The 19,330-nt window shown below is 55.2% G+C and overlaps 1 protein-coding gene across 5 annotated transcripts in view; it reads right to left on the reverse strand.

The window, feature by feature from the left end:
* Positions 1–1,726: 1,726 nt before the first annotated feature.
* The window catches only part of FBXW11 (F-box and WD repeat domain containing 11), a 97,296-nt gene continuing 79,692 nt past the window's right edge, over positions 1,727–19,330 (reverse strand). For all 5 annotated transcript variants that reach the window (XM_028528566.2, XM_036014418.1, XM_028528567.2 and 2 more), the window contains 8 exons: positions 18,656–18,793; positions 14,708–14,826; positions 12,635–12,884; positions 9,670–9,788; positions 8,172–8,282; positions 7,283–7,361; positions 6,087–6,272; positions 1,727–2,044 (listed from right to left, as the gene is read on the reverse strand). In XM_028528566.2, coding sequence (XP_028384367.1) covers positions 6,111–6,272; positions 7,283–7,361; positions 8,172–8,282; positions 9,670–9,788; positions 12,635–12,884; positions 14,708–14,826; positions 18,656–18,793 — 978 coding nt within the window. In that variant the 3' untranslated portion in view covers positions 1,727–2,044; positions 6,087–6,110. The remainder of the gene's footprint in view (positions 2,045–6,086; positions 6,273–7,282; positions 7,362–8,171; positions 8,283–9,669; positions 9,789–12,634; positions 12,885–14,707; positions 14,827–18,655; positions 18,794–19,330) is intronic.

Raw genomic sequence — 19,330 nt, forward strand, 5'->3', positions numbered from 1 at the left:
TGGGAATTACTACTATAATCCCAGAAAGTCGGAATTCCTTGGGTGCCCAAGTCCCCTGCTCTAGTTTTAGTAGGCACGATTCAAAGGGTGTGTGCATATTCGAAGGCCATGATCTCCCAAGGAACGAGAACTGTTATGTTGAACATGCAAAAACAACAACGGAGAGTCCACTCGTCCAGGAGAGCTGCCGCCCCCGCCCGCCCCCGGGGCTCTCCCCGCTGGTCCGCCAGGGCGGCTGCACGGTGACCGGCGCCGGAGAGTCGCGGCACTCTCGCGACCGCCGTCAGGCATACAGCGCCCGCCTTACGAATGGAGGCCCATCTCTTTACACTCTGAGGCTCAATTTCTCAAAAACAGAAATTCAGTCACGGGGGAGGGCAGGATGAGGCTAGAAAAGGGAAAAGCAGAGCCGACCCGACAAACAGACCTCGCACGCGCGCCCGTGCCCGCACCGTGCGGCAGCCAGGGCTTCCCCGGGCGAGGCGCGGCGACAGGAGGTTCGCATTGGTCCTTTAACACGTTACCGACATCCCATGATCTTTGGAAACAATGGCGAGGGGCCAATCAACACCTGATATCGGACGAGGGGAGGGGGGACCAGCCACCGCCCAGGCCCTTCCCACGCGCGGCCAGCGCGGCAGCGCCACCCACACACTCAGGCCGCAGGCGGGCACTCCGGAGCGCTAAGGACCCGCCGGGCCCACAGCAGCAAGAGACACTCGAGGTGACGGGGACGGGGTCTGTCAGTCTGAGGCTTCGCACCGCACGGGAGTCCCCTTCCACTCGAGACGCGCCCCCGAGCCAGCCTCCCCCGGCGCCTGGGCTCCCACGCGCAGCGGGGCCTGGTCGCATGCCGACGAGGCCGGGGCGCGCGACTCCCGGGGCCGGCGGGCACGGGCCTCCCTGCCCTGCCCTCCCCTCCCCAGGGTTCCTGATGCACAGAGTGATGGTGTCGACCGGGAGGGCCAATGAACACTGGGACGTGACCGCCGGCACTCAGGAGCACTTCTGAGGAAACGAGAATCATGTTCAGGTACCTCTCTACCGCGTGTACTGCACAACGAATAAAACGTTCGGTGCTGAACTTCGGAAGTCACACTGTAAAACAGGATTCCCATTAAAAACACACTCCACACGCACACAATGACAATGACGAAATAAAAACACCGTATGAATACTGCAGGGAGGGTTCTAGGTAGCCCACGCCAGCCCGGCGCCAGGCCCTCGAGCCCGGCCCCTGGCCGAGTGCCAACACACTCTGAATTAGTGTCTCGGGCCCGGGCCCTGGCTGCAGCCACCTGGAGGTTAAACTGTTATGTACATCTTATCTACATGCGGATACAGGACTTAAATTAGGAGGCGGGCACGTGTGTAAAGGTGTTACTCTACCCAATACCGGGAGATGGCTGGGGCACGGAGAACAGTTAACGAAAGAAAGAGCTGTGTTAAATACAACCTGGCTCACAGTCCTTTAAATTAAGAGAAATGGTATGGAAAGGAAGTGTAACCCCAAAAACGTCACCAACGCAACCCAGAGGAACTTTCCCACAGTCCGCACGTCCCTAACGCAAGTCAGAATGCAGAGTGGCATGGATGGTCAAAAGGAGGCTCCTGCACAGGAGAGCCCTGGACATTCTGGGTAGGTGTTTGGCACCCAAAATTTCACCAAAGGATGCTGTTTCTGATATCAGATCAAAGTGCAAAGCAACATAAATTAGAGGCCAAGTCTTCTCTTGACCGTCAATTTACTTCCGGAGAACAGCCTGTGTGTTCCGTTCACACGGACAGGTTACACGGGAAGCATTCGGTTTTTTTCACGGACGGGGGAGGGATGGGCTGCTGTCCTGCTTGGAGTCGGTGAGGCCAAGGTGTCCTTCTCAAAGTGGAGGCCGGAGCCGGAGGTGGGGAAGGTCGGTGCTTGAAGAGTTAGGCTGCTTTGCATCTACCCAGCGTCTAGAACCAGTTCCAGCTTCGAGACTCAGCTGTGAAGAACTCCCTTAGGCATTTGGTAGCCGTGTAGCCAGTAGTTCAAGACTAGGAAACCCTGGGGGGAAAAAAACACCGAGTGAGTTCGGACGCCGGGCCGGCCAGACAGGGAGCACGCACCGCCACGCACGCAGCCCCGGGCTGGTCTGCCGACGGTCGGCGCCGGGACAGGAGCGGCAGCCGCTTCCGTGTCCTGCCCGCCAGGTGTGGCGTGCACCCCACCCCCCAGAAGCCCTGTCGGGTGCGAACTCGTACAGCCGCACCCCGAAGCAGACCGCTGAGGCTCAGTTGAAGGCACTAGGTACGTGAGTCGGTAGGAGTGGGGTTAAAGCAATGCCCGAGCCTGCGACCCCCCATCTTTCCGTGTGGCTGCCAAACAGTGCGCCTCTAACAAAGCACGCTGAGGTCAGTGTTGTACTTAGCACGCTCTTTCGGGACGTTCAGGACCTACAAGCGCCTGCCTCACGTCTTCCTCAAGGTGCCATCCCCGCGGACAAAAACACGCACAGCTGGTGAATGAAGCCGCCGTTCCGCACAGAACGCCGACCGTCAGACACCACCTCTCTGGGAAAGGGGTCACTGACTAAAGGACAGCAGTACAGAGGAGAAGGCCATTAAACGGACCAGGCGTTCTGACCACGACTCTGAGCCAGCTACACATTCCGATCACAACCTTTCCGTTCACCCACGTGTGTAAGTGTAACGCACACGTGCCCAAGCAGAACACTCACGGGGCAGGGCTCGTCACCGCGATGCACTGCGAGGCAGGCTGACACTTCCTACTCAAGGTTTCATCAAAGTCACGTTCCGTTACAAAGATTTCACAGTCACTCACGCGTCACAACCCTCTCCAAACACCACACTCAACCACTGGTCTAGAAGATCTAAAATTCTATTGGGGAGCGGGAGTGAGGGAGAGAGAAGGGGAGAGAGAACGAGGAAGAGAGATCGATTTTTTTAAAGGAAAACTTTCCTAAAAGGCTGTCAATTTTCATAGATATCAAGAATTCAAATAAGCTTTCTCAATGAGTTCAAGAAAGATTCAATTTCATCTGCCACTATTTTCCCATGAGGGGTCTTACGGGCACCCAAAGGGTTCTCATCGAACCCCCAGAGGTAGGTGAGTAAGAGGCAGGCCGGCTGGGGCGCTGCTGGAGGGAAGGTGCACGGACTCGGCCCCCCTTCCAGGGGACGACGTGCCTCGGAGTATTGGGGGTGGGGGGTCTTCACACGTCTTATCTTTTCTCCCAGACACTCAAGACATTTCTAGAATTTTAACCAAAGGTAAAAGGGTTGGGCAAAGATTAAGCTAAAAACAAAACAAAACAAAAAAAAGATCAGTACTGTTTTATAACAGCTAAAAGCTAGGGAGGGGTCAACCAAAAATAACAGGATACAGCCAAACAGTCAAATATTATTTTGCCCATTAAGATGATAATTCAGGCAAACACTGAAATTATGGACAGGCAACCGTTTCACAACAAAGAGAAACAAAAGTGTTTAAAAACGTGTGGTCATCCACCGAATCTTTGCAAGCCTGAAAGGCTATATACAGCAGACTTAACAATGGTGAACCACAAACAGAATCTTACTTCCTTCTTTTGGTTTATCTGTTTTTTTCCCCCTAATGTTCTCAATGATCTTATATTGTCTGGTTATAAGAGAAATGAGAACTACTGTGCCATAGCTCTTAGGAGCTAGTGATTTTTAAAAATGACCGGCTAATACATCTATTGCTAGGCTTCCTGACAGAGAAGTACTCTCACCTAATATCTCAGGGGTGAGTCTTTTACTCCAAGGTTAGATCATCATTAGGGTAGTGTTTCTCATGATGCATAAATCCTACAGCATCACATGGTAATAATTTTTTTCATGTTACAATAAATGAAAAGAATTTGGAAAAGAGCAATAAAAACCATGAAGTTGACTGCCAAGGCTGTCAAAAGTAATTTACTTTGAAGAGACAAACACATTTGAGGTTTCACTGCTTATGCTGCTTAAAAAGCAGATAAGATTTTTCCACTGATCTGTAGTTGTGGGTCACAACAACGCAGTTGTTCCCTGCAAGGGGCTGGGCGGAGGGCCTGGAAGGAGTGACACCCTTTTCCTTTCCACGGGGCCGATAACAGGAGCGGCGCTGCTGACCACTTTCATCCCTCGGCCAGAGGGGCCTGGTCTCGGGGCCCTTTCACGTGACACGTGCTCGCTGTCCAGCTTACGAACGTTTACCACATTCCACAATTCACCTGTTACGGGCGCCGGGGCGAGGGGCACTCCGGGATGTCAGGAATTTCACCAGGTGCCTCTTCCAACACACACCCAGGGGACGGCGGGCGCACTGAGGGGGTCCCGGGCACACCGGGTCTGCCTGGGCCTGCCCACTCCGGGAGCTCGGCCCCAGCTCCGCCCGCCCACGCTCCACGCTCTGCGTTCCCCGTATGGGGAGACCCAAGCAGAGGCCGACTCGGCTGCAGCTAGAGTGATGCAGGGAAGGAAATGCACAGCTTATAAAAGAAAAAGTGAAGAATGGGATAAACTTAACAAAAGGTGTGCAAGACTTCAAGAAAAACCCTGCAAACCCCGCGGGAGAGAAACTGAAGACGGCCTAGAAAACAGAGGTAGGCCGTTTAGGGGCTGGGAGGCTCAGCAAGTGTTAAGATGAAATTTCTCCCCACAAAAGGTTTTTAGGTTCGGCGCAGCCCTAACCCTCACCCCAGCGGTCCTCTCCCAGGAACCCGACGATCTAAATCAAAACGGAACGTGGAAACCTGGAGGACCCAGAGCAGCTGGAACAGCGTCTGTAAAGCTGGAAGATTCACGACACACAGCCTGGCACTGGGGGACGGAAGGACGGAGGGCTGGCCGCACGGCCGCAGGGCAGAAGAGCGTCCAGGCGCCGGGGTACAGGTGAGGGTTGCCTGGTGGTTTCTGGCCGAGGTGCCAGAACAGTTCGACGGGGAGAGGAGAGCCTCCCCATCGGGCGGCGCTGGAGCGGCCAGCCGACTGCGCAGAAGCAGGGGCCGCGGCGTCCTGACCCCGCGCCACGCAGAGCGAGCTCTGGAGGGAGTGCAGACCTAATGTGACAGCTCCAGGGGTGAGACTTCCAGAACAACACTGGTCCACAAACGGCCACTAGCTGCACGGAACCGTTTAAATACGAGTTTAAATAAAGTGTAATTAAATGTAATTAAAGTCCAACTAATTTCCATTAAAATAAAACAGAAAACTCAGTTCACAGGCCGCACTGGCCGCATCTGGAGGGCTGCAGGGCCCCGGGGGGTCGGCTACCGTGCAGGGTGCAGTGCAGCCCCGCAAAACGGATACGAACCTGGGGGCGGGGCGTGGGGCGCGGTCTGCTGAGGCCGGAGCGGGGGTCAGGGGGTCGGGCTCAGACTACAAAGGTGATGACATGAGGGAACTTCGGGGGCGACAGAAATGTTGTCCTGACAGAGAGGTGGTCGCAGGGACGGGCGCGTCTGTAAGGACCTGTGACACGGGACACTGTAAATCGGGACGATCTACTTCACACGAATCACACCTCGATGACACGGACCAGAAACACGCTACAGAGGCCTGGCGGCGGCGAAGGCCAAGGCAGAGGCAGGCGTGCGCACCGGGCCTGCCTGCGGGAGGAAGGCGTGTGTACCGCAGCCGACTCGGCCGGTTCAGACACCCGGTTCTGGGGTCTTACTGAGGTACCATTACGTTCCCTCGAGTCGAGATGCACAGCAAGCAATTCTGAATGGTTATGGGGTCTTCTTTTTTGATTTTCAATTAAAGGCAGAAGTGAAGGGCAGGAAAGAAAGAGAAAAAAGATTCTTCCACCCTAACACAGAGGACCCTACTGGTGTTAAGCTGGTGTGGCAGGAGAAACCACCTAAAAAGTTTTCAGAAACAGGAGCAAGCTAGTCTGTCGGTACGAACCAACAGCACGCAGGATTCCCACGTAGACGTCGTTTGAACCTGACCGTGGGACCCTGCCCGCCCCAGCCCTCGGTGCAGTGGAGGCACCCGACACGGATGAACACGGGGCCCCCTCACCGAGAAGGGCGGCCCCACCACAGCCCCCCCCCTCCAGCGCGGTCACACGGCGCGCTCACCTGGAGCGGGCGGGGCGCAGACTGTTATCTGGAGATGTACGTGTACGTTCTGGAGGGCGAGCGGGTCTCACTCTGGGCGCTGGGAGGCACGTTTAGGAAATCCCAAATCAAAATAGTGTCATCGTGAGAGCTGCTGATGATCTGAAACTCATCGAACTGTAGCCGAAACACACGTCCAGAATGTTCCTGGGAAGCAGACAGCTGGGTGAACGAAAGGAGACCTTCACAGTCGGCCCCTCCTCCCTCGCCGTCAGGGGGGTGGCCCAGGCGGGGATGCAGCGACTCCTCCCGGCTCCCCGAGTCCCCGTTTCCAGAGCGCCCTGAGCTCTGACCTCCGGCCCGGGAACGCACACGTTGCCTTTCCTTCGAGGCCTTTCCTCGTGCCCTAGATCCTGGCCCACTGACACGACCAGGAAAAACTGTGACCGTGTCACAGAGGCTCTTAGGAAGGCAATTGATATTTAATGCCCGCCCTCGATGCGCGGTGCACACTAGAGCCAGGACAGCGTCTCCAGCGTGGCCGGGACTGTCGCCGACCACCACCGACGCCGGGAGGACCAGTGGGACGCTAGGAGCACGCCCGTTCTGGTTGAGGAGAACACAGGAACGGCCCCGACCACAGCTCTGCGAGTCCAGGTCAAAGCGAGATGCGCACATACAGAGATAAAAGGTAAAACTACTGAAAACAAGGAAAACCTATCAATATTCTCAAGCATCTCTTCAAAAACACAACAAAAGCAAGCAGACTGTTACAAATGATGTGCTTGGTAAAGTTACGAAAGCAAGATTAACACTTAAAAAGTAAGTTCCCCTACATGTCGAGGCAATAATCCGTGAACTACAGGCTGAAGGGGAGTTCCACCGTGACAGTACCAGGATGTGCTGTCACGAAGGTGCAGCAGACCCGACACCCACGTTAAGAATTCTCCCGAACCCACGGGGAGGGAATACTTTTTGCTCCATGCGGATATGGGCCCACCTATAAACGAGAAAGCCTGCTTTCACACCCCAAGTTGTACAAATGCCCCTGGGGAAGAGCTCAGTGTAATGGGAAGGGCAAGAACTCCGACTCCGGCCAAACGAATGACCACAGCAGTGCGCTTCTCTGGAGACACAGCCCGCGGGTCTGTGTGCAGGCGGCCGCCCCGGCACAGGGAACCCTCCCCCCCCCCGACGCAGGGACACAGGCCACATACCACCAGAGTGCGCAGACACAGCGTGCTCGCTGGGGCCCGAGGGTCGAGAGCAGCTTGCAAGTCCCACACTTTAATTTTCCTGGAAAGGACAACGGGTGGCGATGAGCGGACAGGTACCGCTTGCACGCTGCCGAGCCGGCCGAGCTGCCTGCCCTCGGAGTGAGTGGGGAGCCTGCTCTCGCCCCACAAGCAACTCCCGCCGGCTGGTCCTGAGAAGGAAAAGGGCCTGCACGTGCTCGGACTTGCTAGGAAGTGTTTTAAGGGAGACAAGGACACAACAGCAGGTCATCCAAGTCCACCCCTGACTTGATACTCCACATCACCAGATCCGTTCACCGGGGCTCTCGCGGGGGCTGGGGAGGTGCCACCGGCAGAGGCAGGGCTGTCCCCGAACACCCCGGGTGCCTGCCCCCTGCCCGGGCAGAGGTCCCGAGTCAGTAACGGAGTGTCAGCCAACCCGTGAGCCCACTGTGGAGTATGCGTGAGGTCATCTTGAGAGGTTTACAGCTGCCATTTGCTAATTTAAGAAATCATGAGGCTTTTAACAGAGGCTGTTTAATTCGCCTGAAGAGGGAAGGACATTTATCATTGAATTGGAGGGGAAAAAAAAAACAGAAAAACCCACGGCAGGTTTAAGGGCCAGGGCAGAGACCTGGACTCCCGCACAACCCACGCCCCGCCGCGTTCACGGCAGGTAAGAAGCACTCGCTCAGGGCCACGGAGGCTGTCCCCGGGGGGCCCGGGGCCAAGCGGCACGGTAAAGCCAGCCGGCTGTCAGTCACAGAAACCGCCCGGCACAGGACCCGGCCGCACACAGCCGCCCCCTCTGAGTGCACACTGGCCCCTCCCGCTCCGTGACAGCCGGGCACCTGCAAGGGGACACACGCACCCGTCGTAGGCCCCACTGACGATCCTCTTGTTGTCGAACCGGATGCACCGCACCAGCTCCTCGTGTCCCTCCAGGACCCTCAAGCAGGCGCCACACTCGATGTCCCAGAGCCTGGAATGAAAACAGGTCTCGGTGAGACCGCTCCTTGCACGGGGTCCCCCTGCCCCCACATTCCTCACGTCTGTCCGTACATGCTTTTCACTGCTCTGGAATTCACTTCCGCCCACACCACACACACCTGTGCGACACTCGCGCCGCGTGTGCGTTTCCAAGCACCCACTGGGGAGGAAGCCTTACTTTTCCTTTTATACACTTTGGAACTCTAAAAATCACACGTGTGCGTTACTGACTGAGTAAGGTCAACAAGGAAGAGACTTCTGTCCCAGGCACTTCCAGCCTGGGGCGCTCGAGGCCCGTGGAGGCCGGAACCAGCACGGTGGTCTCCCCTCCAGAGGCGGCCCCGGGACGCCCCCCCAGACACGTGCTGCGCGCTGGGTGTCCCAGCCGCGCGGGGTGGGGCGGCTCGTTAGGCACACACGGGTGTCTCAGGAACATGAACCCAGTGTGTGCGCACACACCACCAGCCTTTCTCTCTGCACTGGAGTTACGTAACGACTCTGGAAATAAAATGTTTTCTATTACCACCGATCTCTCTACATTATTTGCAAACAGAAATCACAGCAACCTAAGACGCACAGAACAAAGCCAGGAAACTCATGCTGAAAAGCACTTCCCACGGCCCCCCACCAGCGGCCCCCATCACACCCGGAAACTGCGGGGACCCACGGCCACTCCGTACAGCCCCGGAGACTCCAGTGGGGAGGCCACGGCGGTCTGCTGCGGGGACGCCAAGTAACACAGAGCATGGCGAGCACAACAGGACCGAGGTTCCACTACCAACGTGATTTTTACAGTATCTTGAAAGAAAACTTATAGCAGCCAGAGCCCTTTCTCAAATAATCTCGAGACTAATCCTAATTTTTGCCCAAACGTTAGGCAGTTTGGTTATTTTAAAAAGCCGCTGCTAGCACACACTGGGACGGGGGACGACGACTCGGGACAGTTAGGCAGACGATTAAGGCAAGCCCTAACGAGATATGAAGGGTTTAAGGGCGGCTACCTTGATCAGAAAGCAAGGACACTGCGCATGGGGAAGAAAAAGGGGAACAAAGCCATGACCAGGCAGGAGGAGACGACCCTGTAGCCCAGTCCCGGGAGACGCAGACCAAGCGGCCGCCCGCCCCGGCCGGGCAGGAGGCGGGTGCGTGGGGGTACGGGAGGGCAGAGCCGGGCCGGAGCGCCCTCTCCTGAGCGGTGCCGGTGTCAGGGATCCTGGGTGGAGCTACGGGCCTGGGGCTGTGTCCTGGGGGACTCCCGGAAGAACACACACTTGAGCCACCTCGGCACGCACCGGGAGTGGGAGGGGAGTGGACACGGTGGCAAAATCAACCCCCGCCGGCCCCCCGCCCCCACCCCGCCCCCACCCCGCCCCACCCACCTGATGGTGTTGTCGGACGACCCGCTGACCACCAGCCGGTCCCGGTACTGCAGACAGGCGATGCCGCGCTTGTGCCCGTTCAGAGTGCGGACAAACTCGCAGGTGCTCGTGCTCCAGACCTGCAACAGACCGGCGTGTTACTTTACTTCCTCTCGTCTCCGTAAGGGTTTGTGTATTTTCAGAGCGAGGGGGAGGGAAGGAGAGAGGGAGAGAAGTATCAACGTGTGGTTGTCTCTCGTGCATCCCCGGTTGGTCACCTGGACCGCCACACAGGCACGTGCCCTGACCGGGAATCGAACCCCGACCCTTGGATTCGCAGGCTGGCGCTCAACCCACTGAGCCACACCAGCCAGGGCCGGATAGCAATACTCTAAAGAACGAATGCAGAGAACTCCCCTCGCAATATACTTTTAAGAGACAACCAGAGCTTCTAGGAACGATCAAAATACTTGATTACGAGACATGGGTGGGCGCGGCTGGGGGACGGACAGGACAGCAGACAGTCTCGGTGGCTGAGCGGTAGGTGACACTGGGATGGAGCCAGGGGACGGCTGTCGGGCTCCGGGCCCTGCACCTGTCCCACAGAGAACACCTCCTGGGTGGTGCGGACCCCTCCTGGGTGGTGCGGACCCCTCCTGGGTGGTACGGACCGTCGGCTGCCCAGAGGAGGGAGGAGGTTTCTCATTTTCCACCAGCTGACACGTCACGCCCAATGCAAGCCATGTGAGCGAGCACCACCTTTCACACCTTCCTCTTTCCAGCAGCGTCGCGGCCAGCTCCACTGGCTTGGACACACTGTCCCTGCTGCCGTAAACGTGGAACAAATAATCGCTCTTTCGTGACACCATCTGCAGGACGATGTTCACACACACACAATGTGTCACCAGCCAAATCAGGAGACGAAAGCAACGGAAGTGCCCGAGTTACTGTGCCAGCTGCACGTGTAGTTGAGTGGGTAACGTGCAAAAGAAGGACAGGAACCCCTACCTCACACTATGCACACAAATTTAACTCAGAACGGACCAAAGACTGGAACGTGAGAACTTAAACCGTGACGCTCTTCAGAAGAAAACACGGGAGTAAATCTTTGTGACACTGGATTAAGCAATGGTTTCTTAGATGTGACAACACAGCAACAAAAGAAACTGTTAAAATGGACTTCATCAAAATTAAAATTATTCTGTGCTTCAAAGGAAAGCCATCAAGAAAGAACATTTAAAAAATTAAAGTAAAATGACAACCCACAAGATGAAAGAAAACATTTGCAAATAATTATCTGATAAGAACCTTATAATCAGAATATATAAAGGCCTTTATGTATGCAACTAGACAATAAAAAGACAAATAATTCAGTTTGTGAAATGAGCAAAAGACTTCAGAGTTTCTCCACATAAAAATGGCCAGTAAGCAAGCACATAAAAAGATGCTCTGTCATTAGTCATCAGGGAAATGAAAAGCAAAATCACAGGACACCGCCGCACGCCCACGAGGACGGCTGCAATAAAAAGACAGTAACGAGTGCTGACGAGGGCTCGGAAAAACCTTCCAGGCTGACATGACGCCACAGCTCCTTAAAGGCCCGGGCCCTCCTGACTTCCAGGCACCGGCTGGTCTCATACCCACTGGCATGGCTGAGCGGTGGGTGGGTTATGACAAGTCCTAGCTGCTCAGCGTCCAGGCCACCCAGTCTGTGATCCTCGGGGTGACGCACTAGGACGCCGCCTAGCGTGTCATGAAACGGGTTTTTTGAGCCAAGTCCAAGCACTCATGCATTGCTGGTGGGACTGTGAACTGGCGCAGCCACTTCAGGAAACGGGTTTGGCAAAGGATCAAACACAGAGTTGCCATCCAGGAGGATTCCAAACACGCGTCCACACGACGTTCCCGGGAGCAGCGTTCGTAGCAGACAACACGTGTGCACACCAGAACGCCCAGCGGCGGGCGAGTGCACAGACACAACTCGGCACACACCCCCGCCGGACTGCACGCGGTCTCGAACACGACACACCGAGTGAGAGGCGCCAGACACCAGAGGCCGCAGGTTGCGTGACTCCGTCTATACACAACGTCCAGGAGAGGCAAGTCCCCGAACAGAAGGCAGATCAGGGACTGCGGGGTCAGGGGAGGAAAACCGGGGCCGACTACCGATGGACAAGAAGCTTTTAGATGGGGGGACTGAAAACACTCTGGGGGAATTATGGCTGCGCGACACTGTGAACAGACTAAAGGCCACTGAACTGTGGGCTTTCAAATGGTGACTCTTAATGGCATGTGAAATACAGAACTGCTATAAGAACTGAAGACAGCTACAAGTTTAAACATTAAACGGATGCTGGAATCAGAATTGCATTTACTGTCGCCTGTGGCTCCCCAGAGCTGCAGAAACTGCCGGCCACCTCACTGCAACCTGCCACAGGTGGGGTCTCTCGGAGACGGGCCGTGTGCTGCTGGGTGCCACGTCTCCGGCACCCGGCCCAGGGTCTAGGCGTGACGGGCTCTCCAAAGAAGGTGAGCACATCAGATCTCAGCTCTGCCGCCAGCTGGCTGTGAGGTCTCCAGGGTAGTGCTCCCTCTGAGCCACGCCCACATACAGGGGGGTGAGGTCTCCAGGGTAGTGCTCCCTCTGAGCCACGCCTGCATACAGGGGGCAAGGCCCACTGGACAGAGTGCCCGGGGGGAGGCGCAAGGCGGCAATGGACAAGCTCCGAGCACACGGGACATGTTCAGTAAGTTAGTTCTCTCCCCTTGCAAAGGCCGTCAACAACGTCACCTCCCGAAACAGAGGACTGCTCTGTGTCCCAGGCCCGAGACCCTCTCCTTGTCCCGTGCCGAGACCCCAGAAGCCCGCAGAACGGGGCGGCTTCAAGGACCCCTGAGCGCGGATGGAGGAGCAGCACCAGGTCGGCAGAAGCCACTTCTGCTTCCTCTCCCTCCCAAAGGGACAGGAGGAAGCAGGCACACTTGCCTTGATGGTCCTGTCACCAGAGGCAGACACGATGTACTTATCGTCGAAGTCCACCACGTTGACGGCAGCACGGTGGCCGACCAAGACGCGCCGCAAAGTGATGTCGGTGGCAGACGCCATGTCCCACACGGCGATGGAGCGGTCCTTGGAGCAGGTGACCATGAGGCCGTTGCTGAAGCGCAGGTGCAGCACGGCCTCGTTGTGGTGGATCAGCGTGTTCAGAACCTCGCCCGTGTTCACGTCCCAGACCCTGCAGAACAGAGAAGCATGAGGCTGGATGAACGAGACAGCTGGGAAAAGACCGTGGTATCCATCTTTTCTGGGCCCTTTCTTTCTTTCTTTCTTTCGGTTTTTATTTCTTTATTATAAGAGAGGGGAAGGGAAGGAGAAAGAGAGGGAGCGAAACATCCATGTGTGAGAGAAACATCCATTGCTTGCGTCTCACGTCCCCCCAACTAGGGACCTGGCCAGCAACACCGGCACATGCCCTGACCAGGAATCAGACTGGCGACCTTTTGGTTCGCAGGCCAGTGCTCAATCCCCTGAGCCACACCAGCCAGGGCTGGACCCACTCTCAGTAGTGGGCTGGGGAGTTGTGGACTGACTTGTATTTGATGATTGGGACCTGACACCTAGTTACGAGCTTTAAAGGAACAATTTCTCTATTTGCTGGGAAGTGTTTCAAAAAAGAAGGCCAAGTTTGGTTCAGGTTCAGGTTTATTTAACAGCCAGGTGTCCACGGACTGTGTTTGCAGGCTTGTGTTGATGGCAAAAAAAAAAAAAAAAAAAAAGATTCCGTGAGTCTGAATTGACAGCTCTGCGGCGAGTGTGAAGAAGCAACAGGGAAAGGCAGTGTGGCGGCTGGAGAACTGACGGCGGCCCCAAGCTTACGGTCCTTCTTCACCTCGGACAGGCCTCCGAATCCGTGGGATACTAAGTCACAACGTCTCATGATTCCCCGCGCCCACCTATTCGTTCACCCAGCTGCTCTGTGACGAAGCCAATGTCTCCCAGCTGGCCCACCCATGCGACGTGGGGTACCTAGAGACAGCCCTTCCATGTCATAGCTTTCCTGCAACCCCAGTCCCCTCCGAACAAGGGGGTGCAGAGCGGAGGGGGAAAGACTCGGGCTCCTCAGGCTGAGGCGTGATCTGGGCAGGAGTGGCTGGGAGGTGCTGGGCCAGGGAGAGGACACCGGGCAGGCTGGTGACTCCTCTGTCCCCAGCTGTGCCTGTGACCCCATCCCCTTCCCCTCCCGACGACAAGCTTTCCCCGGGTGCCCAGCAGCCCGGCTAAGGCATCGCCGCACGACCCCCGGCTCTGACGCACTCCCCGCCACGCCCAAAGCAAAGCCAGCTGCGGCGGGAATGTCCTCGTCCCGGTGGCTCAGGAGTGACCCCTGTACTGTTTCCTTCTGCTCCCCGACTCCCACCCGGTGGTCACTGCCTCCCTTCCTCTAGGGAACAGTGCCGTTTCCCGTGTCACCGCTCTGTCCCGGGGGGTGGCATCTGAAAACAAGCGTCTCCGTGACTGGGGAGGCTACATGATATGAAGATAGTCTTGACTGATACAAATTCAGAGTTCAAAATTAACTGTTTGAGCAAATTACTTAAGCTTTCTGGTCCTGGCTTCCTTACACTGTGAAGTGACGAGGAAGCCACCATCTACCCGCTGAGAAAGGGGGATGTGAGAATCCAACGGGGCAGCCTTCCGCGGGACACCTAGCACGCGGTCCCTCCAGAGGCTCCGCACACGCTGCTCCCGACTCTTCAGCATCTTCGGGGGGGCTCCCAGCACACCTCGCCTGCGGACCCCCACCTCCTCTTCCTCCCCGCTCCGGAGGGGAGGGCGCCGGCCTACCCCGGGCAGGGTGCCTCTGGAGGAAAGCACGCTGCCATCGCTACACTACACGGCCATGGGAGCAGGCCCCGCCAAACAAAGTTAGTTTTCCTACCTTCCTAGCTCACACGCACCTACGCCCACGCCCGGCATGGTTCTGAAACGCAGCACGCAAAGCCACCCGCGGAGAAGGTGGAGGCCCCAGGTCCCGGCCGCCGAGGCCAGAGCACTCACCTCACTGTGGAGTCCGAAGAGCCCGTCACGATGACACGCTCGTCGTACTGGAGACAGAGCACGGAGCCGGTGTGCCCCGTCAGCACTTTCAAGCACTCCAGGCTGGTTTTGTCCCAGATCTGCGGAGACAAGGCGGCCGCAGACAGGGGGTTAGCGCGCTGTGCACGGACACGTGTTCCCGGCCCACCCTACTTCCTGCGCCCTGAGAGAAAGCACACCTGTCGCAGGACCCCAGGGAGTGAAACACCAAAGGGGTGGAGAACGACAAGAAGAGAAGAGGGAGCACGAATGGCTTCCAGAACAGATGTGCCATGCACTTCGCTGGACTCACACTTAACGGCCTTGTACGGGGGGTTTAAAGGTAAACTCGGTGAGAAGAGCTGGCTCGCTCTCCGGAAAACAAGGTGACAATTATCTATTAAGAGCCTTTTAAAAATGTGTACCCCTCAACCCCTTATGTTTGTTTATAAAAATATTCAACATTTCAGAAAAAAATCAATATAAACTATGAAATTTTTAATAAGAAAACACTTTATTAGAGTTGTGTTTTTTAAAAATCACTATAGCCCTGCCTGGAGTAGCTCAGTGGATTGAGCACTGGACTGTGAACCAAAGGGTCACCAGTTTGATTCCCAGGCAGGGTGCATGCCTGGGTTGCAGGCCAGGCCCCCAGGAGGGGTCACGTGAGAAGCAACCACACATTGATGTTTTTCTCTTTCTCCCTCTAAAAATAAATTAAAAAAATTTTTTTTAAATCATAATAAAACGTGTTTAAAATGACATAACCACTATGCAAATTTTTAAAAAGAACAAATATATTCAAAGACAGTAAAATGGTAGTAAGAGTCGATGTTGTACCCTGAATGCTCTTTTTCTCACTTCTTTGGGACAGTTAAAAAAAACTATTCTGCCGACCTGTTTCTTTCCTTACGGAATAAAACCGTAACCTGCAGTGTCCCCAAGGCTTGCTGCAAATGGCCACGATACTGCCAAGTGCTCTAGGCATCTAAGTGACTTTCAATAAAATAGCAAGGCTTGCTTTTAATTTCGGACCGAGGGAAACCACCGCAATTTTGAAGAACTGATTAGTGATCAACAACGCAGAACAAAGTACAGAGGTTTCCAACCACTGGAACGACGGCTGGGTCTAGAGGCCTGGCTGATCCCTCCGGAGCACATTTCTGCTCTGCTGTTCTGTGTCTTATAAATCGAGCGTAAGCTTAATTTAAACATGGGCGTGCCTGTGCAAAGAGAATTCTGCAGAATCACACCCAGTGTAAACGAAAGGCAAGCCCGTGGCCAGCCTACACTCCGATGAGGTCCCTATGAGCCATCCCTATCTGGTTCCTAAAGGAGAACGCCAGAACGGAGTGGTAACACGTGGCACCCTCCGAGAGCAGACCTGTAGCCGCGTGTCAGGGCAATCGACAACGGTGACACGGACGTAAGATTCTGCAGCCAACGTGTTCAGGAGCGGGACACACTAGGTCTCTCCACTGGAGGCCTCCTCAGAGCCCCTTTATCCCGTGTCCCGTGCATCTCTGAGGAGCTGTGCAGTGTTTTCTGAACCTCTCTGCAGGGAATGACCCTTCAAATGAACACGCGTTAGACGCCCACCCCCGCCAAACACAGAGCACAAGAGAGGCGCTTCCTCTGCGTGCTTTAACTCGGTGCTCTGTGCCCTAGGCTGTCTGACTTACCGTAACTCCACAGTTTTGTGTATTTTTATGTATATATAAGTGAAAAACAAACAAAAAGACCCTTTAACTCACCCAAGCTAAAACAATAGCGAGAACGGGGCCAAGATGGAGAAAGCCTACTACAAACTATCTTCTCAGCTGGTGATAACTAAAAACCCGAGAAAAAATACACGAGCAGCGGGCTGAGGACGAGGGGCGGGGCGGGAGGAAGGGAGCAGGTGGACCGCAGTTTGACAAAATTAAACTATGGGCAGACCAACTGCCAGGACGCTGGAGGAAGTTGTTGCTAGGAAGGTTTCTTAAGGAGTCACCACTCAAAAGCTTAAGATTTATTAGAGCCACTACCCCTCCCATGCCCTGGACAGGAGTGTACAGAAACAAGGAGTTCTAGTTGAGAAAAATAATCTCGATGCATGGAAACGAACACAAAACATGCCCCTCCCCAAGATTTATAAATTAAACAATTTAGGCAAAAAAATTAGTTATCTGATTGAGATAAATTTAATTTTAATGGAAAATAGTTGATTTCTATATATCTATAAATCACCCCTTGCATCCTTTTAATTTAGACCGATTCCTAGAATTTTAATAGATCTCTAGTTACTAACTGGCACCTGAAAGTTTGTGCCTGTATAGCTTCGTTGGCTATCTGATTAATGACCCTCTTGGTCAAAATAACCTTTGTTTAATATGGTTGATCTGTGGGACCTCCTGTACTTTTCCGTTATTTCCTTGTTTAATGTGATTGATCTGTAAAACCTTCTGTGTTTTTAGAAATGATTTCTGTGGTAAGCGTTTCTGTTTTAATAATCACACTATGCACTGAATGTTGTATCACCTCCCCTATAGAAATAGATTGATTTTTCTCGGGGAGTCAGTCGGGCCCATAAAGCCTGGCTGTCCTCCGGCCCCCCACTGGGTGTCTCACTCCAGTCTCTCTGCCTGAGCCGTGCATCCTCCGGGGACCCTGAGACCCCGCCAAGGCTGGACCCCGGCATGAAACATTTGAAAAGAAACTTGACCGAGGACCACACTGATGGTGAGCAGGCGCCAGTAGTGAAAAGATGCACGTCATCGTCGGCCGCTGGGGAAACAAGGCGAGGCGCGTCCCGGTCCCCATCAGAACTGCTCGCCTAAGCCCTGAGAGCACCGTGGCCCGACAAGGGGGCAGAACCAAGGGCCTGTCACGCGCTGCAGGTGGGGAGCACGACGGTGCCGCCGCTTCGGAAAACGGCAGCTTCTCAGCAAGTTCAGACGCACGCTTACCGCAGGAGCCCGTGCTCTTACCCCCAGGTTTTGTCTCAAATGAACCGAAAACTTGCGCCCCCCAAAAACGTGCATGCGTGTTTACAGTGACTTTATTCACAACCGTGAAAAACAAGAAACGCAAGTGTCCTTCAGCAGTTGACTGGACAAACACACCGCGGGCACCCATAACATGGACCGTTGCCCGGCAACGAAAAGAATCGACTATTTGTAGATGCAGCGACACAGATGAAACGCAAACGTGCCAGGGTACACGTGTAAGAAGCCAGACTCAAAGTCCCACACTGTGTGAGCCCGCCCACTGGGTATCTCCAAAAAGGCAAAATGACGGGACAGAAGAAAGCCCAGGGCGGCCAGCGCGCAGGGAGGGGCAAGGGCGGGAAGGGAGGGAAACAAGCGCAGGACGAGGGAACCTCGGGGACGACCGGACTCTTCTGTGCCCTGAGCACCGTCACAGTCCCACGGTCATTTGTGCTCGTCAAAACTCAAGAGAGCCTTTCACCAAAATAAGGAAATTCTCCCACATGTAAATTATAGTTAAAAAAACAAACAAACCCTACAGTGCTTTCTTAAATGAGAAAATAAGTGATAAACAATGTAAAACAAAATCTGTCAGATCAGCTGCCAAACATCAGGCACAGAAATAATCCAGCTGATCAACTACTGAAAAGCCATCTCAATTGCTCTGCCGTTCGTTCACGCTATCATCGGAGCCGTTCTCGGGAGCCCTAAAAGGCAATGACTTTGATTTAGAGGCAAATCAGCAGAACTTTCGCCAGCAGACAAAGGAACCAGGAGCCCACGGAGACCTGTGCTCCCGCGTGCCCTGGACACAGAGGGAAAGGTCGACGCGCTCAGAGGAGGGAGGAGCCACGCCAAGAGCGGCCCGCCCCACCCCGGATGGGCGGACAGACCCACCAGCACCGGCGCAGAGCTCCGTCACACCAGCGTCCGCCACGCGCGCAGGGCCAGGGCCGCTCACCTTGATGGAGTTGTCCCGCAGCCCGCTGATGATCTTCTCGTCGTCGTACTGCAGGCAGTAGACGCCTTTACTGTTCTCCGAGCGGCACTGGATCCTCTGCAGGTTGTGCCGTCCGCACCGCCAGTTAGATTCTATAGTCTGGGGAGCAAGGAGGCACCGGGTGAGTTTTGGGGAACTGACCTCAGGCTCCGGCGCCCCGATACCCCCTCTCGGTTTACACGGCGGTCTGTGGGCGGGAATCCCGCTCCTCCCGAGGAAGACGCTCGCCCGGCGAGGCTGCTCCTCACGCACCCCTGCCCTTCTGGCAGCCCGCGCACGGTTTCCCGTGGGTTTGGGTCGGGTCCGAGAGAAAACAGCCTCGACAGAACACAGTTTGTTTCAAGCATGCCATTTGTACCCAAAACATACAAATAAACAGTAGCTCACTGGGTCACCCTCTAATGCCAATTAAAATATTTGGCAGAAGACCCCCCCCAACAAAACCAAGCCTATACCAAGAATCTGTGTACCCACCCAAGGAACTGTCTCGCTTACTGAGGAACGACACTGAACAAGCACTGCAGGCCAGGTTCCACAGGACAAAACTGTACGTGTTATCTGCTTCTCACCTCCTGCCGGACTGGGGGTCCTCGGGAGTGCCAACACGCATTCCACCCGGGCTCACATTCCCTCGGC

The sequence above is a fragment of the Phyllostomus discolor genome, chromosome 13, assembly GCF_004126475.2.
Source record: "Phyllostomus discolor isolate MPI-MPIP mPhyDis1 chromosome 13, mPhyDis1.pri.v3, whole genome shotgun sequence".
Lineage (NCBI taxonomy): Eukaryota > Metazoa > Chordata > Mammalia > Chiroptera > Phyllostomidae > Phyllostomus > Phyllostomus discolor.